This window comes from Aspergillus tanneri (assembly GCF_003426965.1).
Source record: "Aspergillus tanneri strain NIH1004 chromosome Unknown AapTan_13_pilon_pilon_pilon, whole genome shotgun sequence".
Taxonomy (NCBI): Eukaryota; Fungi; Ascomycota; class Eurotiomycetes; order Eurotiales; family Aspergillaceae; genus Aspergillus; species Aspergillus tanneri.
The window spans coordinates 62,337-88,665 of record NW_022984640.1 but is presented as its reverse complement, the minus strand read 5'-3'; the positions used below and the strand labels follow the sequence as shown (position 1 = coordinate 88,665).

The window sequence follows — 26,329 nt, the reverse complement described above, 5'->3', positions numbered from 1 at the left end:
AACCGGCGCCATATTTCTTATAGCGTTGTTCTTCTTCAGCATATCCTCTTTCGGCTCAGCGAATTTCGACGACTGCAAACAGTCTAAAATTCAGGAAATTTAATGACTGTACCTGGAGTTATGTCCTCCGGTCATGAACTCAAATTTAACGGCTAACCAACGACACAATCCAGCCACCGCCTACCTGGCTTAGGAGACGCAAAACGGATGCCAGAACTTCAGTAGCATTTATTGGCTTCGACTCTAAAGAGCCGGCTTAATTAATGATGCACCATTTACAAAGGAGAGGTACCCCTCTTTCGCGAATATTGGAGTCGGAGAACCATGCAACTCCATGAGCAATAGTTTCCCTATTGAAAACCCTGGCAACAAAACAGGGTGCGGCTGGAATAACCCTTCCGGGATGGGTTTAAATAGCACTGGATGCAAACATACACGGAAGAGTATCACCTTTTTTTTTTTCCTGGACGTTTCGTAGTGCTACGTTAAATGCTGCAAAAATGGAGAATGAGTTCATTGCTGCTGGACGTCAATCATCCCTTCAATACCTTCGTAGGTGGACCCACGCTGATATCAAGGAGGATGCTCGTGCCTAAGACTCTACCAATAAACTCTGGCCGAACTACGAGTACATACAAGTCCAGTGGTACCTATTAATGCACTCTCTTCTATTATATCCAAGGTGCAATTATATAAGCTATGCAAAACTATCTACAAAAGAAGGGCAAAAGACAAAGAAAAAATCAAGGTATATATTCAAGGCCAGAAAGAAAACGCAAATGACCAGCCACCCGGCAACCAATCCAATCATCCAGTGACTAATATCTATATGGTCATCAAGAACGCGACCGAGACAAGCAATCAGCGCAGAATACTCGATTCAGGATGCCCGCGGTAGCAGAAGACGCACCTCCATCTGCAACCTGGTCTGTAATTCTTCGGCTCCTGATCGACGGTGCCGTTCCAGCAGTAGTTTTAAAACAAGTCCTCGTGCGGCCTGTGCAGGGTGGTACTGGTCTGTTCTTGCGGAGCGAGAGACGATCGCGCAGCCGACACATCGATGCACATCAGTTCAGGAGGAATTACCGCGAGCGACGACGTTGCGTTTATCCAGGATGATAATCGTCAGCTCGGAGTCGGAGTACTCCATCTGGAGTAGGTGAGGTTAGAGTGGTGGGCGCGGTGGGGGTTGAGCTGGGGCAGATGCCGATCAGGGGCGATGGGCCGGTGAGGCCCCAGTAACGCAGCCGGAAGAAAGCCGGACGTTTGTTCAAAACCCAGATTAATGAATGTGTTCTTTGTCCGGAACAGCAAAGATGGTTCCGTTGGCCGGCAGGGATGCTGAGATCACTACGTTCGTAGGCGTGGACTGGCGATACCGGTTGGGCCAGCTGTTGGTGTCTCGCGGAGGAATCGACAGCGAAAAACGACGTCGAGCGCATGGCGACTGGGCTGGATCACTGGATGCAGGGATGTTCTGACCGTCTCGCCGCCGCCGCCCACGACAACATCGGATCGCGCTGCCGCAAGCGCAAAGTGCCGCGCAGCGCAGCCGTGGTTTTACCGCCATTAAACCGCCCGCTTTTGTCCATGCTCTTGAGTAGTTTGGTACATGGTGTCCCTTTGACGAAGTCGTGGGGCATCGGTCTGTTGAGACGCAGGAGACCCCGCTGGAACAGTGACGAGGAGGTGCCGCCCATGACGAAGCTGGGTGCCATCGTAAGCCTCGCACGCACTTCGTCGTCAGCTAACTTGCCGTCCCCGAATCGAGAGCCGAGGAATTCAGTGGCGGCAAAAGCCGTAGACGGGAGGGATCCCAGGTGCCGAATTCCAGGGCGAAACTCGCAGATTTGCGGTGCTGGTGCCGATGACCTTTCGCCAGGGTTACGTCCGTCGGCAACGACCAATGGTGTAGGCATCTCCGTCCGCGCTTTTGGTCGTGTCGGTCAGGCGTGATGGAGTGACCAGGTGTATCGATGCCACCGTCGTCGGTGGTGGAGCTGATGAATCGGGTGGAGAGAGGGCATCGAATCTCTGCAGTCAGTGATGGAGGTGTTGTATTTGGCTTCTTCAGCGTCCACCGGCTTTGATGAGATGTTTCCAGTAGCTGGCGGTGCTGGAGGATCTGCACGCCCTTGAAGTTGGGACCCTGGACAAAATTTTCCTTATCCAAATTCCTGGATCTTTCCGTCCGGCTCCTGCAGGCGCTGACGGTGGCGGAAGTTGTTAACCACGATGGAACCCAGAGCTAACCGCCAACGCTGAGGCCGGAGACGGTAGCCGATCAGCAGAGCCCAGCTGGCCCCTTTCTTGGCGTGGTAAATTGTCGGTGCGACTGAAGGCCGAGGGCACCGCTGGTCACGGTAACCACCGCCAGAGACGTTATGATGGCGACAGGGATATTGGAGATGCTGCTGGAATGCGCATCGATGTACTTGGCGGCGCCGGGCGATAGCGATGTTTATCGGCCCGTGAGATCCTCTCAGGGGTTGAAGGGTCCTCGGCGACGGATCTTGAGCCAAATGGTCCGTTGGCAGACACCCTCCGCCGCGACCGTGGATGCTGGGACGAGCGGCAAGGACAGGAGATACTGGCCGGGCAAACCGTAATGCTGGACGCGCGCAAAATAAGTGGAGAGAGAGGTATGGCGCTGGGACAGACCAGCTGCCGCAAGGGAATACGGTGAAGAGGGATCTCATTGGCGGTCCGCATGGCATCTGGTGAAACTTCACAGCTCAGAGAAGAACGGACGGGAAGAGCATTGTTATTTATTTTATCCCAAGGAACCACTCGATCCACCGCTGGTACAGCCTCGTCAATGCGAAGCGTCCAGTTAGCGTGGACCAACCGAACGACAAGGAACGAAGATACGGTGCCCGGTGGAGATAAATCCCAATCGTGACCCCAATCGGAGTCCGGCAGTGGCATAGGGCTGCAGAAGCTTTCAGCCGGGACTGCCTCGCATCTCGCTGTGTGTGTCTGTACAGGACAATCGTGGCTGACTGAGTGATCCAGGGACAACAAGGCACATGGGGGCGCCCGAGGGTGCCTCTAGGCAGCACCCTCCCCTCTCTATGGCGCAGTGTGGCTGGATGAGATGAGACATTCCCCCTGAAGCGACACGTTCAGGTGCATCTGGAGCCCTGGCCCCAGGCCCCCAATTTTGTCAGGCTTCCCGGTCCTTTTCTTCGCATCTTTTGGGCAGCCTTTTTTTGCCCCACGAACTGGTAATTAAGATGACTTACCACCCGCATACTCCTTTTACAACTTCCTTTTAAGAGAATTGTGCTTGCACTGCATAGTCTCTGTACTGATATTACTGCTACTGCCATTAAATAGTATACAACACTGGATGGGATGTGGTAGAATCAATATAATTAATATCCTATAATCGATCAACTACTCCAGGGTCATCAAACCCTGATCAATCCATGATGCACCGTAGCCTAGCTACTCCAGGGAGGATTACTTATCGATCGTGGGCCAATCCCCATTCAATTGGGCAAGTCCCATGAGTCCGCTTCTTGGCAATGCCAATTTTCACTTTATTCTTCCTTTCGGTGACCATGATGAAAATCCCGTGGCGGTATAACTGCCTCCTGATCACAGTACTCACTCTACTCTGTCATCACTGCATGGCAAGAAATACTCATAAGGAAAGAATGCTAAGAGTTTATGAATGTAAACAACGTTTCGGTAGGAACTAGGATAAAAGAGATTATCGCAAACGGGGACTACCTATGCCGCCCTCTTCTTTATTTCCTTCTTTCTTTACCCGGACCCCGCAACTGCGATCCACCAATAAATCATGGAAATGCGACCGTCGAAAGGCCGGCAAAACCCCCGGCAGAAACAGCCGAATCCTGCCTGTATGAGGAATTTAACCCCACGCGAAAGGTGCAATCGCCACCATCTGGACAAAATACCAGCCCTCCCATGATTCAACGGAGCGGCCAATGCTTAAATGAGGGCGCCTGCGTGGGAGAGAAAAAGTTCGAAGGAAAAAATCGATCCGAAGACGCGACGTCAAATGAGAAGACCGCGCCGCATATGCGCAGCACCGGAGAGTCCCACGGCATTTAGATCGGTCCCCTGACTTTGCTGTTCTTAATCGGATGTGGCAGCAACGTCGGAGAAATGGGCCTGAACTAGAGAATTGGGAATAGGATGATAACGGGAACGTCACAGCGCAATATCTGCTAATAGCATGGATCATCACCTATATCTGTCTTTAAACGACTTCAACAACCCTGGAGATCATCCTCTCGGCAGTTCCAGAACGTACTATCCGATACAGTTCCTGCCATCGTGCGCATTCTCCGGTAACTCGGTGCCTGACTCCATCATACGAAGCGAGAGTTTTCAGATCGAAGCAGTTCTGCGCCTGGTGGACATTGCTGCCCCAGTCGGCATACATGGCCATGGCATGCCCTGTACATCGGGATGGCCTCGTCCCGTCCGATGTTCTGCCCAGGTCAGATACCGTTGGAGCCAAGGTACCCGCTATTTCCGGGCATTAGATCCAGAAGCGCCATACGAAAACCTGGGCTATGCCGCCTCTACTTCGTAATACATCGCGCCACGATGTTCATAGCTCCGGGTGGTCCGCACCTGATACTCCTCTGCGCTACAGCGCCGCAGCGTCTCCGGGAGGGCTCTCGGTGGATGCTGGAGGCTACCTGCATCTCGACTGGTTTATACGCAGCCCCAGATGGTGAGGGGTGTCGTGGACTATAGCATTGTGCAATTCGCGGGAGACCTTTGGGAGATTTCGCATCAACGGCTGTCTGTAAGCCCCGCGGTTAAACCCTGAGGGCGGCTCTTCCACCTCCTCGGTCTGGGTATGGTTCGAGACGACGAGTCAGGCGCGCTGGCGCTAATCGCAGCCAGCCTACGTGTTCTTCCAGGAGATGCTGCAGCCGTGCGGCACGTTTCTCAGCCGCAGCGACGCCTTCCCGCGATGACCGGAGGGATGTTTCGCGCCCGGCGAGTCTTCGGCGGGTTTCCAGCGTATCGAGATCGTCTTCACGGCACCCGCCGCCTGGCTATCGTTGGCGCACCGACCCGGCCTTCCGGCATTTGCCCTGTGGCAAGAGAATTCTCACCCATGAGACCTCACTTCTCATGGCGAGAGGATGTCGTCGGTCGCAATACGCTGGGTAAGCATTCGAGACCCATCGCCACCAAATTTTGTCGCCTTGTTATGCACGACCGCAGGTATGACTTCCAAGGAGGCTATATCCCCGACCAGTAACGTTGTGGGTGGGATCTGACCGTAGAGTCCGTAGATGTTCCTGGAAGATGCATGTATTCTATATCCCTTTGTTTTATCCCCACGCCACTATTCTTTTGCTCTGGCGCCCGTATGAGCGGGGATCGTTATCGACAGCGAAAAAGCGCCCGGTTTTGACTCAAGCGGGCAGTCGGTGTTTTGGGCACCGACCTGGTGCAGGATGCGCTGCTGCTGAGATGCATCCGGTGGCGTGGCACGCGTAGGATGTCGTCGACCGCCGGGTGGATAATCCTCGCCTCGGCAACGAGAATCGAACGCGATCTGCTTCCGGATGCTCTTCGATGAGCTTGGTACATCGATCCGCGGAGCACCCGCGCCACCTGCGTAGGCGGATCCTCGCGCCCAGAGCCGAGTGGGCCCCGTCACGCCGACCGGAGGCCCAGGACGCAGACTCGCCCACTTAATTAGCCGTGCCATCGGTTCTGAGCGATCCGCCGCAGCACTGGGGAGAGGATATACGAACGTGACTGGATGAATGCCGCACCCTGGAACCACCAAGTAACACCTTCCTTTCCCCTCGATGAAGCCGACAATTTTATAATCCTCCAGCTGGTGCTGTATGGAAACACGCTCATCTGTCAGTAACAGAAGAATTATGTTCCAAACAATCTCAAATACATCGTTGCTGGTGGCCTTTGATATGAACTATTACATCTGCCCAGCCTGACGCCTTTGTGCTGTGAGGGATAGCCAGAAGACGAGGCCGGAGGTTCCAGAGTTCGATGGCGGTATAATTTAGAAATATCTCTGGCTGGCGAGGGTCAGCTTTAATACGATGCATACCGGAACGTTAATACGTAAACCTGTTTAAATTCAATCCGGCCTGTGATCAAAGTGGCCGATGAAGATGACCTCGTGAGTCGGACGTTCAAATAGCACAAACATACCGAAGAGAGAACAGAGATGATAGATACCAACTGCGTAATTTCACCCATATCCACGCGTTCAAGAGAGTATTAGGTGATGATTCTCGGCACCCTGCCTGGCGGCTAGTCTGCGGTTCGTAATGTTGGAATTCGACATCCGGCAGATGAAGATGCGCGCCTGGGAAACGCCGCGTAAAGCTAAGACTTCCGGCCGTAAATGCTACTTTTGAATGCATCCAGGTCTCGAACGATTACCGCTTCTCCCACGCGGGCTGAGCCGGACGGAACACTGAAAGCCGAGATGTTAAAAGAATATAAGCGAACAAACAGCCCTACTCGATCCCCAGTTGCTCAGCAGGTGTAAAGACTTCCTCTTCTAGGAAGGGTACTCATGTTCAATATTCTTCCCACTTAGCAGTTTTACAACCGCCAGAACAGGATACTTTACCATGATGGATGCGCGCGACATCAATGACGATGGATACAAACAGCATCCAGTGCCGCCCGAAGATGTCTATAATCACCAACCGTGCCAATCGAGTGTAACTAGACCTTGACGCTGTGTCTGGAGCAGGCAGAGATACCCACCACTACCCAACTGCTTCATTCTCCCCGGGCCATTTTGAGATAAAGAATGAGGATGTCCACATGATGCGAGCGATACAGGTTATGGCTGGAGTGGATACCTCCCATCGCGGCTTCGTGAAGACCGTACTGAGTTGGTGCGCTTTCATGCGTAAAAGTGCCGGACTAGGATTGGGCGTAATCATCGCAAAATGGAGTGTATCGGGAGGCTGTTGATCTGCTGCTGGATTCTATATCCCCTGCTTCCAAATTGCGGAGGCCGGAATACCGAAAGCCCGGAGAGCTTCCGACGACATCCTGAATCATCTCCAGCTCTAACATCACTACACCCCCGCCCATTGCTGTCCATTCAGTTTCACAACTATCAGCCGCACAACTCGAATTGTACCGGCTGGGCCTTCCAAACTAGCGTGGCGCCTGGAAGTGGCGCCAATTTTCTCTGTCATAATTCCATCCGTGCCGATAAAACCTGACTGTTTTACCAGCGAGCAACAACAACCTGCCAGCCTTCGGCCGCTCAAGATCGTCTGTGAAAGCGGCCGGGTGACTGCATTTCGCAAAATCGGCAGTCAAGCGATGCTGGCCGGTACTGACCTCGAAGGGCAGCTTTGCTAAAATCAGTCGATGCAGCTGGCGCCTGGGCTCAGTGTCATTTGGAGAACGGTAATATAGTACCAAGAGTTCTTCGTGCTACTGGTTTCACCCGCACAAACGGCACCCTTAAGAACGTGCGGGAACTATGGCCCGCATCAAGCTTGCTGATGCCGTAATTGCTCGGTGACTGGTTTGATTCTCGGTATCCACGCCTTTCATATCGGCTATGATTGCGGAATTGAGGTGGCTGGACAGAGTCACTTGATCCAAGGAAGTAATAAAACCAAAAGAGGAGAATGAACTTTTGAAAGCGAGGGGTATGCTATCTCGGTAGCGTAGTGAGGGATTTATGCCCAGAGGGATACATGGTGCGCCACGGTAGAACACAGAGAGAGTCTCGACAGTCCCCAAACCTGCGGGCCTGCAGCGCACCAACTACCGCAACCGTATTAAAAACCAAAGGGATGAGATGTAGGTCAGGCAAGCATTGCACACCTGAGCTGCAAGACACCCGGATCTCCAGGCGGGGGTTGCAGCAGCAGAATACCGACATTAAAAATCACCGCGTTTCCTCAAAGCGCCGCATATTCCTGACGCATAGATAAATTGTTACAAGTCACTCTGGCTATAGTGGAGACATGCCACGGGCTGCTTTGTTTATCATTCTGGCTGGCAATAAACGCTGACCTAGGATTCCTACTGGAGTTTACATTGAGCCGAAAAATTATTGCTACCACCTAAGCAAACTGATTATCAGAGTAATTTCAAGAGCATGCTAGGATCAAAGCGCCAGTGGGTCTTATTTCGGTAATCAATCTAGAATCAGCGCACTAATGTGCTGACTCGCCGGCGCGGCTATAGTCGATATTACAATGGATTTGATTGCCAAAATGGCGTCTATTATAATTAATGCAAGCAATTAAAAATTTAAACGAACCCCATACAATTCCAAGTTGCTGAAATAGATACTAAACACGCCAAAATTTGCCGGCCATGCTTTAACGTCCTCGTGATATTTAGACATGCTAAAGGAATTTCTACTAAATTGGCACCACCTCGTTTTCTTGGATTTATACATATCTATAATATCTAGTAATGTCCAAAATAATATTTACCTGATCAAGGTTTGTGAAATTTATTGGCCATTAAGTGCCTGCAGAGTATATTAATATTTAAGAGCAGACAACAAAGTCCTGACGTTATATATACACAGCATGCGGGGAGTAAAAATGAAGTCGTACGTTGTTCGCCTACCCATCTCTATGAGGCTAGAAATGTTCCGGCTAAAGAATGGAAACGACCAAATCAGGAGGACTTCTACGCCAAAATAGACGGCGTATGTCCTCTCAAACATACCTATTATAATAAAGCCCTGTGGCTGTACCCGGAATACGTTTCATGCGGATAAACGCAAGGAACCCCGGAAGGAGGTCATCCACTCAGATACTTCAAAGTATATTCTAAGGAATATACTGCTTCTTTACTCTATATACAGCAAATGGAAACCACATTACTGCCATTGGTTTTTAATATTATATGTAAGAAATTTCCACTATTTAGAATATCATCGGGCTAGCTCGTCCACTGCCGTTCCAGAGTATTTGCACTCCCCATCTATCCGGCCAGCTAAATCAGAGATATGAAAACTCCGGATTCAGTATATATCTATATGATCAATCCGTGATAGCTTCATCCTCTGCCTTGGATTTAAGGTTCTGCAGACAAGGAGCGTGGGAAACAAACTACCCTGCCATGCTCCACGCAGTCCGGCTGGCAAACCACCAGCTGCCAGCATTACCACAGCAGTGCGCCAGAACCCTTCGCCAGTCAGACCCATATTACTGCATAAGACCGGTGACGCGAGACGCATAATACCGTCCGCATCCAAAACATCAAATCCATCTCTACGCCCAATAGCATGGTATCGGCTGCATACCACCCAGCGTGAAAAGTAACTCACCAGCCCATATTGGAAGAAAGGAAACGGCGAGCCTGGCACAACAGTAGCCAGCGCAAACACCAGCCAAATGAGACCGTGCGTAAAAAGCCCACATGAGCAGTGATATCAAGATGCCGAATATCATATAGGCTATATGTCCTATTCAGTGGATTCAAAGTATTATTAGACTCTCCAGCTTCCCGAGCAACCTTCCCAAGATAGAGAATGCTGTGCGTAGTCCAGCATCAATACCTATTCATATGGACTGACAGCTACCTGAATCCACCAACCAACGGGCCCAAGAGGCAGAAAGCAGTAGCCTGGCCACCGTTCCCGATGCGGTTTCATGGACGCCAGTCGCTGATAGTAAATAACCAAAACCACGGGCGGGTGCCATCCCCAGAGCACATAGGATGCAATTACGTCCCTGGCGGGGTATGGTCTGGCAAAATATCAGCTACTTCCGCACTGGTTCAGAAGGCACAATCGTTGCAATCGGGAGTGCAATTGAGGGCTTATGCGCCCAGCGAGGTGATATGGCTCTGTGGATATGCTAGGCATATGTTATAGGATCTTAGCAATACCATCGGTGTAAAACTAACAGGACAAAAGATAACGATACGCCTACTGACGCAGCAGCAAATCAAGTGTCATTTAAATCCAGCCCAGTGGCTGGCGTACGTCAATCACCCGCAAATTGGTATCGCAGATGTGCACCCGTCATCTCTCAATCAACGGCGACCAGCGTGGGGATGCGCGGCGTAGCGAGAAAAGTGGAATTGATTTGGATCTGACCACATGCCCAGATTCCCGGGCAGAGCGCATATCGCAGGATGGTTACGGAGAAGACGGTGGCTAAAGAGGATGGCATTCCGGTGCATCGTTGGGCAAAATGTAAATGCCAGCGTAGTCCAACGGCTGCTATCTGTTCCGAAATGAATGTGGTGGTGCTGGTGAACGCCGCCAACACCTGGTCCCATTGTGGTTGAGAACCACAGGTCGCCGGGCGATGCCTCAATACGTGGATGCGATGATACTGGCATGTGGATGGACTGAATTTGCTGATCACGCCGCCATACAACTCTGGCCGTATTGCGAGAAATATAGAGACGTGCTGTATCCCCGCGGATGCTAGAATTAGTCAGCCCAGCCGTAGTTGCCAAGCTATTCCGCATGGCGAACAGGCAACATCTGAACCCAATGGAATATAGGGGAGAAATATGACGGCCGGCTCAATGAGAGGAAACCGGTCCCCGCCGCCTCCACTGCTCATCACCACTACCCCTGGCGACCGCATCCAAGCTCTACCGACTCACCAGCATTGAATACCACAACCTCTCGGTCTGTCATATGTCTTACACATTAACACATATCCACAATGCGCGCTGCAAGCGCCATGATTATCTTGCTCAGGGGAAGGAATGTGGCAGAAGCAGGGCATACCAGCCACACCGCAGGGCTCGGGCAAGCTGCCCAGCCATTCCAGATGGATTCAACTAATGTTGGACATGCCACGCCTGCCCTGACCTCGCTTAGTCATCATTTATGCAAGCTCCGCTTTTTAGCAACACTGTAAGTCTGGCGGCACCCGCCCAATAGAACGCCAACCTCCCAGCCTATAAATATGACTTCAATTCAGCTTCAAACGAAGACCATTTTGTTTATAAAAACATACAGAATCGCTTCTGGCTAGCACCAACTACCTTGCTGTTTCTTGTATATCGCTATTCCAACCCCGGCCGCTGCTCCTGTTGGGGTTAAACTATTTACTTGGATTCATATTTATTTAATGCGGATTTAATTCCAGATCTACCAGTTGGTAGCTAATTATTGCATATAACACCACCGCATTACGCCCCCAAAACCCTCCAAAGGAAAGGATAAAAATAACTGCACCGCAGACTTCCCCATTAGTAACACTAGCTTTAACTGCTAATGGCTCCTTTGAGAGAGCAAGAAGGCAGCCCCAACCACACCAATCCCGCCAGCCGGAGATACCGGGAATATTAATATATAGTAACACTACCAACTGTATGGCAATAATACTTCAATTCATTTACATTACTACACTGTGACAATATACCTTTTGTACATAAAACGTGGAAGGGTGCTGGAAATGCATAAAAGATCTTTTGTAATAATTATTAAATAAACTATGGGGACATCCGTGTAAATATCTAACAAACTTTTCTCTTTGCTACCGATTTGTTCAAAGTACACGGCTTTCCCGTACCAAAACTATCACGCATATATTCGATATGCTGAACACCACAGTTTACGTAATTGGAGAACCTCAAACCATAAAGGGTCCTTCGCAGCGTGGCAACTTAGATCTGCATCAAAAATTGGTAATAAGCTAGCCCTTTTGGCGTGATGCATGCTTAAAATATCGGTGTATAATGTCAAGTCAGATTTGCAATATCCTTTATTGTACGTCCCTTCTCGAACTGTTAATTGATGTAGGTTTTAGATTGGAAGGAAACAAACATTCACTTTAAATCCGTTTCACGCAGCAAATTTGATCCAACGTTCCAAGGAATCAGAACATGGAGTGCACGGTTGGTAAATGGCCATACTCTTGGTAGATTTACATTCCGGCGGCAGGATGTCACACACATGGCGATGGTTTTAGTTCCCTTTATATTAGCACAAATCAACTATCCTTTTTGTTTCCAGAACCCCTGAAAGCTACTTACCAAATAATAAGGACTACTTCTCATAGTTGTGATACAACTGTTACCAAGGGCTTGGCCTGCCGGTCGGTGTGTTTTAAGCGTCTCATAGCCATTTGATCTCCGCGGCAAATACGATTGCTTCATTGTCTCGCAAATGCGAGAGTACTTCCGCCGTAGATTGGGGTTTCATCAACCTTCGCGAATCCCAAAGGTTCCTGCAGTGTCGGTGTTTCTTCCTCTTTATCTGTAATTGTCCAGCCAGCATATCCTTCCAATCCTGGGCCTCCCTTGGTTTTCCATTTAAAGACCACGATCGCGCCCTTGATGCTTAATTGTTCTATAGTAGACGCTATATTCTCCCAATTCTATCGTTGTGTGGCAATCCACATACGAGGGTAACCAGAGAGTTTGTCCCGGAAGTCTATAACCTTCTTGATGTGAAGGGATCATGGATATTTTTATTCTGTTTCATTAGAGAATGTATCGATGGCCGATTGAGCTCAAGGCTTGAGCCATCGTCATCTCCTCCCAGCAATGGCCTCCCAGGCCCGTTAGAATGCATCCAGGCTTGGAGTCATAGAGAAACCGGACACCAAATTTGACTTCACCCCCAGCCATTTGCTGTGGCTCCCCAGGTGGATGATACACCTGGCTTTACTCGCCAGTTGTGAACAATGCATGCCTGGTGCTTAATGTCCACGAGGAAAAGTAATTGGTTTTCCCTATCTTTATGCTGCGCGGCAACAGCGTCAACAATTTTCCATTTGCATCCTGTGGCCTATCATCCCCAAGGTGTATTCTTGGTCAGCACGCTTAATGCATAACTTTTCAGACCCCATTATTATAGGGTGCCATGATCCACCCCTATGCAATGGTACCGTCACTGAGGGCTTAGACTGCACTGGCATGCAAAACGCGGTGGGCAATGAGATATCGGTCGTTTGGTTATTTCCGCTTTGTAATTACAGTCTACTCGGAGGAATACTTCCTCATCACCAGTATATTTCATGGGCCTGGACACAGTAAGAAAGGCGGTATTTATATGAATGAGGTATTATAGTTTAAAGTATTTATGAAAAATGGATCCCAGCAAGCCATTGATAATTCATGTAATCCTATTATCATCCTTGGCTTCCAAGTCTCTATTTATATAATGCATATTTATTGCCTTGCTTTAACGGGCCCTTTTGGTTTTCTCTCTCATAGCACCCCGACCACTCTCAAAATTGTCAAGGCATTTCCATGTGCTGATTTGTTCAGAGTCCAAATTGCGATGGCGCTGGTGCCGAAATCAATATTAGGGATATTTCTATAGTACATAGTAGAGCGATTAGAACTAAAATGCAGATTAGGGTTTCCATATAATTCTCATTCCTTGCTGGTAGGCAGCTGCAAAAAGTTTGCGTTTCAAAGTAAAGAAAGGGCACGTAAAATTAGTGCGAACTGGTAGAAAAGCCCACAAACCCGTCTGTTAATGGATGGTTTGGCGGGACCTTAGGTGAATGGCGTGCAAGTGGGATGACCATTACACTTCCTGCATGCCATAAGAACACGTACTCAGCCAGACACAATTCCGCAATGTACCGCAAACCAATCTCGGGTCACATGAAGTGAAAGACGATGAATCTTGTCACAGACGCCGCATCTGGTGAAACGTAAACGGGGCGATGGAAAGTCAAAGCCATTCCAGACGCCTCCGGGAGCACGGTATCATCAGTTGGCTATTAGTTATGGCCCCTAAACTGGTTAGATTATATAATGATATCATGGTCATCCATTGGTGTTAGAGCGGAAACTTTGAGTGGTGTTCCCACCTGGCCGAAAAACTCATTATATTACACACAGAAGGGTTATGTGTCAACACTTCACCGACTTCCGCTAATAGATCGATCCATCAGGATAATTTTATCTGGATAGGGCGTTGGTGACGCTCTCGTCGCACGCTGTGGCTCTGAAACGATCAGCAAATCCAGCAAAAGAGTCAAAAGGAAAAAAGAAAGCGACAGTTGAAAATGTGCTTCTATTAGCGTTTATAGTAATGAGGAAAAGGCGAAGCGGGCTTCTAAGCGAGTAGGACTATCGGGGTGGTTCTGGTCCCTTCTCTCAATCTGCAGAGGTTTTAAAGGCATTTCAAAAGCACATTGGGTGGCCAAACAGAGAGAAACTAAAGCATTCCAGGACTTATCCGTTATCTGACACAATCATCTTTCAGAGATAGCGTACAGTCAATATACACAGAAGTGCGACTAACTCTGCCCAAGCTTTGTGGGAAAATGGTAGATAATTCAGCCAAACTCCTGTTTTAACCTTTGACGACCTTGCATGCAGTACTGGGCCCTACCAAAGTCCTGTTGTAGCCATCCGCAGTCACAGTATAGCCGGACCTGATGTTTTGCACCCGAAACGTATCTGCCTTTCTCGACCAGAAAAGGTACCCCTCCAAGAGAGAGCAGCGATGTCATCATCTAGACTGGCAAGATCAAGGGTACCTTTTTGTATCAGTAGGTTCCGAGCCGCAGCCGCAGAAATTCACGGTGAATTCGGTTGCCTGATCAGTCATTAAGATCACGGGGAGGGATTTCCTCTTGTCGCCCGGCCTCGTGAACAAATTTTCCGCTGCGGGATTTAACATGTTAAAAGGCAAGCCCCAGTGCGCTGGTAGTAATGGAAGGTGCTACATACGGCTGTGCATCTGCCCTCGACACGATGCTCTCGCCATTATTGTTCAATTGGATCGTGCCATCTTGTATGCGCGTTACATTTTGGATGTAGCCTCTTGGCTCCTGGGTAATACTGAGCAATGGCTTAGCTACTGCAGCGAGATGATAAGAATGTATAAAGGGCACCAGACTTACTTATATTAAGTTGTCAAACTGCAACAACGCTCCAGCAAACACCAACATAAATAGGGACCAGCTACTATTATAAGTTCGACAATATTCTGATATGGTTTCCATAGTGCAACGGAAATCCTGTTGGCACGGCGAGCAGAAAGGAGCAATGATCTGACGATGAGTCAGGTAGTGCCACTGGGGTACCATGGAAGCCCACCATTTATTCACAAGAGGTGACGCTGATGCATGACAACCTGACACCCGCCCTCCACGGCAGCTCTCGAGGCAGAAAGCAGCCTCCGCGCTTCTACCCAACGGAGTGGCTGCTTAGTTGATTGATTAAATCGAGGAGTACTCCACCGGTTGTCGCCTGGCGTGAGTGACACCGACAATCTACAACCTGTGGACGCCGGATCAATCGCGGGTGCCGGGATGCGCGGTCAAGAGTTAAACTTCATTGCTAAAGCTCTGCTCCCAAAGCGGCCAATTATCTCTTGAAGCCGGGGCAATACCACGGGTGTCTTTATGTAGATCGCTTCCGTCTGCATGTGGCATTTTACTGTCTCTTGCGTGTGTTCTTATAGTAACAGCAACGCCTCAAGCGCATAAGATAATCCACAAGATACCGCCGAAGGCCTATTCCCGGATGACATTAAGACGACTACCTACCTAACAAAGAAGGTTTAACTTATTTTGTAGCGTTTGCCTCGATATCATCACCATGCCATGTTAAGATAAGTATTAAGACGCATCACGGCACTTTATTTTCGCAGCGCTATCTGCCAAAAGGTCTCGGCTGAGTATAGTTGTAAAGCCGCACTAATTCATAGCTGTATTCATACTAAGCGGTGACGCAGTACATTCTAAAACTAGAATAAGACATAGACCATCTAAACCAAAGCTCCTCTGCAGACTTAGCCAAAATGTGGAATCCGGCAACCGCAAGCCAGGCTTTCACCCTAACCACGCAGCCTTCATTCGGGTTAGCATTTCCTTCATTTGGAAGCCATGGATTCTGCACAGTACCCATGCAGAACTCAGCCAATTAATACGCTGCATTAGTAATGTAGGTGGTGATGCGTAATACATCGAATGGATTTGATGAACAAAGTGCCGACACAACCATCTACATTGCAAAGCCCCCGTGCAATGTTTTCATAATGCCAATCGTAGTTCATATTAGAATGTCTTCAATATTTTAATTAATGCAAAAACATCTTCTCCTTTTGTGTATGCGCGCCTATGTTGATATTAGGTGGTAGTCCTGTGCCTGAATTCCATCCCAGTAACTCCGGTAGTAAATTGCTAGAGATTCATGATTTCTGGTCTCCAGCTTTTTCTTAATGCTTTTCTATATGGTAAATGGTGGTAGCTTGTCTTCACACTGTGTTATCCCAGGGCAACTGGCGCAGCGTATTTGTTTGCGCAGACGGTTTGCTGGCGTCAGTTTGTTTGTTCGTTATATGTTCTATCTACTTGCGTTTGGTCGGGGAACGATGGAAAGGTAGTATAATGAGGATATCAAATTTCGGCTTATCTCTGATCCTCTTCCCCTTCTCTCCATGCGTAGTATTCTCCGAAGGTACTGAATAGAGGATTTGCTCGTTTCCATCTCCGCCTCAGGCCATAACAAGTCCTATCTTCTCACTGCTGCATCTTTGATACGTCCCTTCGAGACCTGCTGACGCACAATGTAGTGAACTAGCCATATTCCATAGTTTGCAGTGTAATGGATCAACGAATCTCGTGGTTGGTTGGATTACGGACGACTCCTTGCAATTCTATCGCGGTAAAAGTCATGTAAACGCCTGTAGGAGCCGCCGTAAGGCCCGGCTGACATGCATCTCCGTTTACAAATATTGCCTTCAATTTACCAAGCATCTCTGCTTATCGCTTCAACCTTTCATAAGTTCCATATGAATCATCAGCTATTGATAATGGTACTGGGTAGACATCCTGGAGCCTCTTTGAAATCTAGAATCTGAGTTTTGCGCCATTACTCGTACAAATACTGTCCGGGTTCATGTCACGCTGGAGTTGTTTTCTAGTACGAGGGCTTCGTGCCCAAGCCAACCTTTTGGTAAACATGGATCAGTAAGTTCAAGCGCTAGTAACTATATGCTGGGCAGCTCAACTGATAAAATCCAGCCTACTGGGTAACGAATTCCCATTCCCAATGGCATTTACTGGATGGTTCGGCTTAAAAATGATTGTTTTGGTCTCAGGATCTTCGCCAGGAGCCAAGATACTCTCAAGGTGTAGTCAATTGTAGTTTTGATGGAAAGTTTGTTTTTAAAAAAAAAATCTTCCGCTACGATGCAACGGTATTTCGGAAAAAGTATTGTTGTAACTAATATCTCCAACGGCCATCCCATTCTTTTTCCTGAATTAAACAAGGCCGCCAGCCGCATATTGACGGACGGTATGAATGCTGCAGCGTGCCTCACTGTGGAGGTGAAAGAAGAATGCTTGTGTAATACTAGTCGGGTTGTTATGATAATTAGATTCCAGTAGGTTAGGTCCGCCAAGAACAGTTCCGCAAACTGGGGTGGAGGTAGTATTTCAATTCCTAGCGCTTGGAGTCCCCTTGTATTGAAGCCATCACAGGGATATTTAAAGAGGAACAAGGACCATTTTACAAGCTGGAACCCCCAAGTAAACGCGCGACATACTAGTATATTCCATAATTTGCATTGGTGCTTCATAACAACCATTTACTTCGCCCATTTTAAATTTTGCCACTTCGCGATGGGTTCCGGTTTCTCCACTCAGGCAGGTAACGGCAACTTGAGATCGGTTGGCGCAATGGGTCAGCATCCGCGTGGAAGAACAAAATTGAATCAACCTTATATCTGTCAAGAACGCAAACTCAAGTGGCGCGTAATGTTCTAATGTGCCTGTAGCATACAGTGCCGACCCCGCTAGGCAAATTCTACGACGGAAACGACCAGGACAATGAGGGTTCCCGCCGGCGACATAAACAAGCTTGATATTCAGCCTTAACAAAATGGAACATTAAGGTGGTTGGCTGCGGCGCGCATGCTGCGCGTCCGGTACTGAAGGAACCGATCTGAAGCGATGGTGATACGAAAATATGTACTTACCGGCTCTGCCTATGGGGGAAAGCATAACAACGATTTCCAACTCCGCGACCGAAGAGGAGACGATTGCGGTGTAACTGTGAAAGTTTGGAACCGGAAGAACGGCAGCCAGGGTACGTGGATGTCATTGTTTCTAACACTAGAAAGAGCACGAGTAAAGAGGTGGCACGGTGGTGGCGCGTGATGCCTTTACCCAGAACTGATCTGAAATGCGGTGAGAAAATCATATAAGATATTCCCCACTGCCTCCTGAGAGTAAAACATTCATTGCAAATGTAGAGACTCTCGTTAGGTCTTATTAATTAACGTCGCTGTGGGGTTAGCGGTGCACCGGAATGCTTCTGGTATTTATTACTGGCTGCCGCGATCCGTTATTCCTAAGTGAGCCGCGAAGTAGCTTGTCGAACATGGCAAAGCACTTTCAAATGGCATGCGCGTTATAGGTAACATTAATCTCTTTCTTTATCCTTGGAAAGCTCTAAGCAGAGTGTAAGCAGAAGCCGTGCGGTGTAATAGCCCGTATATCGCTGGCGCCAGGGGTCAGGTAAACGAAACCATCCAATCCTGGTGTGTATGCACAAGCCGGGCTGAATATACTGTAAATCATATAATGGGCAATTGGGAAAAACTCCTGGATGGGGTTCAGCACAGGGAAATGGGGATTGTAGCAGTGGAGGAAGTTATTACAGCTACACGCACGTAGCTCCGCTAAGGAGCGTATATATTCAACTAGATATACATCCAACGTCTCCTAAACTTGATTGGCCATCCCCTGGTCTCGGCAACTGGAGCATAGGGATTCGGCGATTGACAACGCCAGCGCAGCCAAGGCCCAGGGAAGGAACGTCCGGAATACCATTTCTTCCGCTAACAGATAAATTACCATCTGGCCCTCTTATGAGAGTGCGGGAGCAATCCCTGACAAAGAAGAGCCGCATAACTCTAGGTGGGTTAGGCAAAAGGACGATCGCTGGTGGTTCCGGAACTCAAGCCAGTATGTATGTTTCCGAGATGTCTCACTCCTTACTCTCCGGAACACATTGCCGATCCAGAGTGCGGGCGTCGGAAGCGCACTGAACGCTAACTGGCGACCGACGAAGCAATAATAGTTAGGCCGCCCGTTGATAAGAAAAACTTCGCAAACACAATCTGTATGATACTGGCCATGGTTTTGAACGTAACGTCCACAAGGGCATGCCTTTTTTCTCCCCATTTGATAATCTTATAAATAGTTCAATTCCTCCTCCTCAGAAAAGCCAGATTGGTTGGCGGGAAAAAAAATGTGATTAACCTCTTATAGGCTAGCGGTGCCAGAAGCGACATTGCCTCACAGCAAAAACAGAAAGCGCATTTTGGTCTGTAAGATATCGCTTTTCGACGCTGATCAACGCGCGCTGACTCTTTTGCCGGTCTTCTCTGCCTTATTTTTCTGTACCGTCTGTTCATATTTTGGCGGCAGTGCTAATTCTGTAGAGGGAAGCATTGATTCCTGACATAAGCAACAAATGGCTTCTGGCAGACTTATAGCATCTTTCAACACACGTCATAACCATGTTCATGCGCGTCATGAGCTTGGACTCTTCTCCCAGAGGCAGACTTCCTGCCTGCGTTTGATTAGGTGAAATTCCCTAGTGGTATTATTCGTCGGGTTTGCAGCGCCACTCCGCTCAAAATCAATAAACGTCACCGACTACTTTTTCGTCCCAGATCATATCGTATTTGGATCACTATGAAGCACGCTCTAGATTGTGGATTGCCTGTAAGGATTCTCATGGTCGAACTACCGATGGCGATCGATCCGTTGCCTTCGCGTGGTCCTTCCGGCGTAACCCCATGAAACGCGTTAGATGAACAATCGCGCAAAATACCATTATAAAGAATGCAGGGGTGCTTTGTAGGCTACCAAATAGCACTGGCACGGATACCCCTTTGATTTGAGCAGACGTGAATACACGAGCTCCTCTTTACAGTACCAAAACCTACCGGTTTTAAAATAATCATCTTAGGTACAAATCCAGTACAGAAAACGCGCATTATTAGCATAAAGGATAAGCTCTGAAAACCAGTTCAGCCCTGGTCATGGCCAGCATTAACCCCACCCGGCACCTGTTCTCACGCCAAAGTGCGTTGGTGCAGTGATTTAGTGTCACCGTACGCTGCATCATCTATCTCACCCGCCAGTTAGATCTTTAGCTAAGTTGCTGCACTATCTGTTCCATTAGGCCCTCCTCCTGCGTAGTTTCCAGAGCAACAGCCTGCTCCGAAGTCACCAGAGGAACAAACGCCACTCAATCTCGTGATTGCGTGGCTATGGGTCAGCTATCATTTCCCAACCAAGCCGTTGGTGAACGTGCGGCAAAGAGGCAAAAGGTCCCCTGGAAAGACTGGTGATATCCGCCAGTAAGTGGTCATGTGCCGGCCGACGTAACTATGTTATAAAAGGTATTTTTACTTTGAGCACCATTTCTATACCGGTTTTAATGGCCGTATCGGGTCAAGGGTTCGACTTAGTAAATTTATCCCCATCCAACGCCGCCAGTAATACGTTTATATTTCAGCCGGGTACAATACTACCATACCCGCCTTTACAAAACGGCTACACCGTAAGCAAACATGCACTGGTAAACCAGCAGCCTTCAAAAATGCTTTACAAGATTGGGAAACCTGGTTCTGGCGAAGCCAGCCTGGAAAAGAGGAGCCGAAAGTTACCGATACTGTTTATATTATTATCAGCACCTGACTGCAAAATGCTGCTACGGCATAATAATCAGCATGTATTAGTAGATATATTTACTAATATAACATATTAATATACATACAGTATAAGGTGGCATATCTTTACGCCTTTTGGCAAGTCCATTGCCTAGCTCACGCCAAACAATTCTAGTTACCCCCAACTGTATACATATTTTACAAGGCTTCTTTATATAACTTAAGTAAATAATTTTTAGTGGAGTATATCCTATATGCTGCAAATTCATCTACTATATAGGGTTAAAAGCATATCCTATTAATATAGCAGTACAGTAATTATATATAAAATACCTGATTAGCGTATTAACTGGCTTACTGCATAATATCCCATGCACAAATCACAGAGTCTGTCTATCTCATTACTGTATCTATTTCCTCCTCCATTAGTTAATACTAGACGTGATAAGGCCCATTCCTACTAAAGATAATTAATTTCACCGTAATAGGCGTCTTCTTGCATATTTCTATTATAGTTATAACTATTCTTCTATAGGCCGATATGTGTGTTCTGTATATATATATATCATGATGTTTTACTTTAAAGTGGAAGGGATTTGTATCGCTGGCGTATAACTTATCGGTGGTCCAGCAATTTAAATAAATTGCAAGTTTATTAACTGGTAAACACAGCATGTTGTTCAAAGCATAACTACTCCATGACCACGGAGAGATGCTGCTCGAGAGTTTTGGTGAATTAAGAATGGACGCAAAAGCCAACAAACGGTATTTGTGGTGTGTGATAAGGCATTGGAGATAAACAAGTCGAGCTTATTCCTGGCATTAACATTGAGGCTAATGAAGTCTGCTCTATTTTAATCTAGCTAATGGGATAGAGCACGGTAAGATCTATGATGTTGGAATTATTTAGGATAAATTCAGGTGGAAATTTCCTGTGGCTTCTTTGGCTTAATCCAGGGTGAAGACCACTGGTCACAAATGCCCGCTATATAGCTAATTGTTTTATTCTATCACTCTTTGCCGTGCACTCCGGCGCATCTTGTTCATACCGGTATAAGCTGTAGGACCAACCACTGCAATTTCGTGGGTCTATATCAACTTTAAAAGAGTACGCCTGCGGATGATGAAAAGGAGATGGGGCTTCTGGACTCTGGAAACAACCAGTGGACCGGGGCCAAACCGCATCGAGCACTTTGCGACGCACCAACCTTAAAATACCTTGGAAGACCGTCAAGCCCACCACCGATCCCGCTGACGTGCACTTGCCGATCATCTGCCAGCGTAAACGTCAGTGCTCATCTTTATTCGCGACATATTTCGCCGCCTCGCATTCTCGCCATCTATTCTGATAGCTCTCCTTATCGACAAAATCGCCCGATCTCGACCACCATATCGCTCTATGGATGATCGATTGAGAGCGGAACCATGCTAATGCTCCTCAAAAGCAATGTGCTTCATCCCGTTCTACATCATGTGTCTCCAAAGTACCCCGGCCCGATCAGTAGCTTAGAATCGTACCGGAACCAAGGTCACTAGATTGGGTGGATTGGGCCTAGATCGAGCGGTCAAATCATCCCATTTAATAAATGGAATTCTTGCAGGAGCGCTAAAATTCAGAGAACGGCTCCATATATACTTAATCCTGCATGTATTGAACTGGCAAATTCCACTTCAGCCGCCTGTAGATTTCCGTGAGTCCGCCTGCTGCTACCGGATGTCGGCTAACCTAACGTCCAGCGCCGTTCCTGACGTAACATGGCACATGGCTTTCTCGCAACGGGTCACCTAATCCAGGTTCTGCCCATTTCCACTTCCACGCTGGAATCTTTACTGGTCCCTATGACAATCTTCAAATTGGCACATGGTGGTATAAGCGTGGGTAAAGTGTATCACATCCATTGCTGATGTATACCGAGTAGGAAAGCAATTGTACCAATTACCGCGTTCAGTTTGAGTCTTTGTGGCAACCTTGCCTACCTCTATCTGAGGTATCATCTATCTGATGCCTGCCGTCACACGAAGTAAAATAAAGTAACAAAAACAGAAGCTAAGTCCCTCAGGGCTACCAATGCTGCCGCCACTCTTCTAGCGCCATACTGGTGCATTGCACTGCCTAACGGCACCTCGGCAACGTCTTTCTTAATTTGTTGTGGGTGTTGTGATTCTTTCCCTTTGGTGAGATCAGTTCGATGTTTTCGTTTCTCAGTACGACTCTCCTCTTTTCTAGAGATCAGACGCATGTCTACACTCAACAGTCCAAATCGGTGGAATCATCTTCGAGGCCCTACGTCTAGTCATGGTCCAGCGTCTCCCCAGCTCACAAATTCTAAATGAACCATTGGTATCAGGTACTACTTCGCGCCTGCATGCCGCAGCCAATGGCATTCAGCCATGCACTCATGGAGCCCCTCGATCAACTATGGTGATAATTCCTGGCGTTGTTACACAATACTTCCACTTCCAAACGCCCTGTAGCTTCCTCCTTTTCAACGTAGCTAAGCAATTTCTTGGTAAGACCACTCTAACTTTTTATAGGTTGCAACCCGCTCACTAACTCATCTGTTAGATCGGCAAAACCTCCGCCGTCGTCCTTATAATGGCAGGTATCCCCTCAAGGGATATCCTTCCTCTCAGTAGCATCCATGGTCATATTCCTGACCTCCCGTCACTATGCAAATAATTCTTCGGGTAATCGATTGTTCTGGCTGATTTCAAAAATACCATGCTTTTCAAAAAGTGAGAAACGTATGCTTCCACGACGGATGCGTAGCCGCGGATGCAATGATTAATCGGCCCAGTTTCAACCTTCGGCCTGCCACGCCAGCTCTCGCCGCCGCCGCGTGCTTCGGTTTTTAGGTTGCGAGCCCCAGTATTTCTTGGTTTGGTGCTATCAGTACTCACTCTGCATAGGCAACATTAATGGATCTGGATGGTATCTGCCATTGGCCTTATATAGCGGGATTCTGTCGCATTCTATGCTACTTAGATGAGCTTAGAGAGTTGTATCTAGAATAGAATTTTTTTTGCCGGTTGCATTATTTTTTTCATCCTTCCACAGATCGTACTTCATCATCCACCAACGCTCCCAACCTCCACCCTCGCCGATGATCGCCATTCCAAAACCATAATGAACCACGTAAGGCTGATACCCTCCTCCAGCCCAACAATCAAGCAAGATCTTGAGGCCACCACAATCTTGCAGCCCCGTTGGGCCGCAAGTAGAGAAATCCTCCCAGGACAAAACGATCCGATCCCCAAACGCGACATGTTTGTAATCTCAGCCGAGACGATAGAACCGCCGTGGACGCCGCCCTGCTCTACTAAAAAATCTATATCATCCATCGCACCGTGAGGATACGTCTGAAAGTCTGACTAGGTGGTACATTCCACCGCGACGCCAGTGCTGCAGGGAAGAACCATACTGTCTGGAGAGTGGGACCTTATTAATAGTTTTGTGCCAGCGTCTACTTTGGAGAATGGAATGCCTACTTCAATAGATACAGGAAAGAGGGAAGAATCGCCACATATCAGTTTCAGCCATTAGAGCCCCTTTGATGACACTATCGGCGTAGCTTCTCTCTATCTTGAACAATCCTGCTGTCGTCCATCCGTTAGACTGCATTCATATAATTTCCTCCTTGAAATTGATCATTCATGAATGCATACATATATCCAAGATAGTCTGCTTATCAGTTCGCTCAGAAGCGTAAATGCAACCCAATAGCATTACGCGCCCAACTGCGTAAAGGGCGCAAATGGTAAAAGACGATCATACAATACCTCCATGCATCCACCGGATACTTTCGTATCGAATTTCACAAACCTGCAATTTCTGGGGTAATACAGGTTTGTTTTATCGCTGCTCAATTGATGGTGAATGTCATGGTCACGTATCTTTGACTTGGTACCGCGTCATATGGCATCTGCACCACCCAGGAATAAGAGAATGAAGAAGTTTTGCTGGATGCCGGAAGAATGCGAGGGTAGAAGTTGGATGATACGTTTTGCCAATTTGGGTTGCGGAATAGTTCCAGTCCAACATCGAAGATGGCGGCGATGATAGCGCATGGCGCAAATGGATCAGCAACCGGGCTCCATGGGGCGCCAGTCTGACAATATTAATAGAACGTACCGTATGGTTGAGGGCATGGCTGGTGTCTTCTTCGTCCATTGCTGGGCAACTCTATTAAGGTTGTCGCAATCCGGGCAAATCCGTACACCCCATGAAAACCCAGGTAGGCGGAATGCTGAACATACGACGTACCCATCCAAATTTCGTCTTAATCCACGTCAATGAGTTAATTCGACCCGCTTTTGATGTCTCATTCCCATCCATCATCCTGAATATTAACAAAATACTCGCATTATAATGAGCATGGATAACGCGCCTATATTCAATCTCACCGCACAAGGAACAAGCTGATGGATGGGTCAAGATCCGGTCACTCTTTTCAACGATAAAGTCCAATCGCACCCCATATCCAAGAGTGGTGGATGAGTTTAACGCGCCAGTTGAACTGCATAGTCATTAGTTCCCGTAGTAATAGCAATAACTAGCATGTACCGCTGCGGCTCCTCCTTGAAGGAGGCTGCTCTTTTCGCGGCCCGAAAGAGCCACTGCTCGCGCTTTTTCTTCCTGAAGTCCTCAAAATGATAAGCCAGCGCTGGATTTGCAAATCACTGCAGTGAGAGGAATAGGACTATCCTAGTATGAACGGATCGCCCCAAAAACCTTTTATTACTCCCTGTGAACCAAAAAGACGCGTATTCCGCAGCCCAGGTTCAGGGTGTCAAAGAACAGATCCCTCTGCTGGAGTCTGGGTCCGCATTATGGCAGTCTGCTGGAACCAGGGATACGACGACTGGTGATGATGAAAATACAGGGCTGAATAAAGCCACGATTAGATCCAAATCATTTGAATCCATGGCGTACGGCCCAGTCATGCAAGTCATGGAATTTTAATTTTGCCCATTCTGTCTGCAAGCGGACAGATGCCTCAAACTATATATTTTCTCATTGTCTATGCATTAAACCTCGTTCGACCTCGCGATATGGTGGAACCGTGCGTAAATCTTCAGTGAAATTCTGGCTCTACGGAGCAGGTTAATACAACAAAAACAACAAAAAAACCTGCCAGAAGGTCAGCCGCCGAGTATGAGCCATGCCGTAGATTGCCGCGCAGTTCAAATTGCTGAAGCATCGCAAAATAAGAGTAGCCCGGGAGCAATTGACCTGCTAATTTAGTCAAAGTGCTTGGTTCCAGGTAACTCATAGGTTTAATTAGATTAAAAACGATAATAGCCGTGAATGCTCTGTATTTTGACGACCAGCTAAAGTCCAACAGTAAAATAAAAACAAAATTGCTTAGTCTCTATAATCAACCACATCCATACCAAACGCACATAACCAGATTTGGAAAATCGATGCATGGGATTCAGATGAATTCAGAAAAACTACCACCTTTGACCAACTCCAACTCATGATGGACAATCAAAGGATGAATTTCAAACCCACATCTAATATATAAACAAGTATTACTCGGCTAAATACGCCCTCTACCTGGCAATCACCTTCATACCCATCAGCAGCCGGCCCATATCGTAACACTTTGCCTTCCCCTTTACCTAATTCCAGTACTCGTGGATCACCGCCAAAACACCAAGATGGCGTAAACCCCTGTCCCACCTGAATCCGCGCAGCGGATCTCAATCTGCGAGCGTTTCTGCGGG

At 47.9% G+C, this 26,329-nt stretch overlaps 7 protein-coding genes across 7 annotated transcripts; 3 read left to right on the top strand and 4 right to left on the bottom strand.

Annotated features, from left to right (window-relative positions):
• Window positions 1-885: 885 nt before the first annotated feature.
• ATNIH1004_001982 (uncharacterized protein) lies at window positions 886-1,956 on the top strand (the record flags this gene model as incomplete). Its single annotated transcript, XM_033566677.1, has 2 exons — window positions 886-1,104; window positions 1,363-1,956. 2 exons carry the CDS (start codon window positions 886-888, stop codon window positions 1,954-1,956), a joined length of 813 nt encoding a protein of 270 aa, XP_033420742.1.
• A 209-nt stretch (window positions 1,957-2,165) lies between these two features.
• ATNIH1004_001981 (uncharacterized protein) lies at window positions 2,166-2,928 on the bottom strand (the record flags this gene model as incomplete). The annotated part of the gene is made up of 2 exons (XM_033566676.1): window positions 2,166-2,611; window positions 2,682-2,928. 2 exons carry the CDS (start codon window positions 2,926-2,928, stop codon window positions 2,166-2,168), a joined length of 693 nt encoding a protein of 230 aa, XP_033420741.1.
• A 1,656-nt stretch (window positions 2,929-4,584) lies between these two features.
• ATNIH1004_001980 (uncharacterized protein) lies at window positions 4,585-5,254 on the top strand (the record flags this gene model as incomplete). The annotated part of the gene is made up of 2 exons (XM_033566675.1): window positions 4,585-4,714; window positions 4,815-5,254. The coding sequence occupies 2 exons, from the start codon at window positions 4,585-4,587 to the stop codon at window positions 5,252-5,254; spliced, it is 570 nt and encodes a 189-aa protein (XP_033420740.1).
• An 87-nt stretch (window positions 5,255-5,341) lies between these two features.
• Window positions 5,342-6,074, bottom strand: ATNIH1004_001979 (uncharacterized protein; the record flags this gene model as incomplete). The annotated part of the gene is made up of 2 exons (XM_033566674.1): window positions 5,342-5,848; window positions 5,946-6,074. 2 exons carry the CDS (start codon window positions 6,072-6,074, stop codon window positions 5,342-5,344), a joined length of 636 nt encoding a protein of 211 aa, XP_033420739.1.
• Window positions 6,075-10,004: 3,930 nt separating this feature from the next.
• ATNIH1004_001978 (uncharacterized protein) lies at window positions 10,005-10,550 on the bottom strand (the record flags this gene model as incomplete). Its single annotated transcript, XM_033566673.1, has 2 exons — window positions 10,005-10,408; window positions 10,460-10,550. The coding sequence occupies 2 exons, from the start codon at window positions 10,548-10,550 to the stop codon at window positions 10,005-10,007; spliced, it is 495 nt and encodes a 164-aa protein (XP_033420738.1).
• Window positions 10,551-19,966: 9,416 nt separating this feature from the next.
• On the top strand, window positions 19,967-20,291 carry ATNIH1004_001977 (uncharacterized protein; the record flags this gene model as incomplete). Its single annotated transcript, XM_033566672.1, has 2 exons — window positions 19,967-20,017; window positions 20,127-20,291. The coding sequence occupies 2 exons, from the start codon at window positions 19,967-19,969 to the stop codon at window positions 20,289-20,291; spliced, it is 216 nt and encodes a 71-aa protein (XP_033420737.1).
• A 4,171-nt stretch (window positions 20,292-24,462) lies between these two features.
• On the bottom strand, window positions 24,463-24,770 carry ATNIH1004_001976 (uncharacterized protein; the record flags this gene model as incomplete). Its single annotated transcript, XM_033566671.1, has 2 exons — window positions 24,463-24,708; window positions 24,732-24,770. 2 exons carry the CDS (start codon window positions 24,768-24,770, stop codon window positions 24,463-24,465), a joined length of 285 nt encoding a protein of 94 aa, XP_033420736.1.
• Between the last annotated feature and the right edge of the window lie 1,559 nt (window positions 24,771-26,329).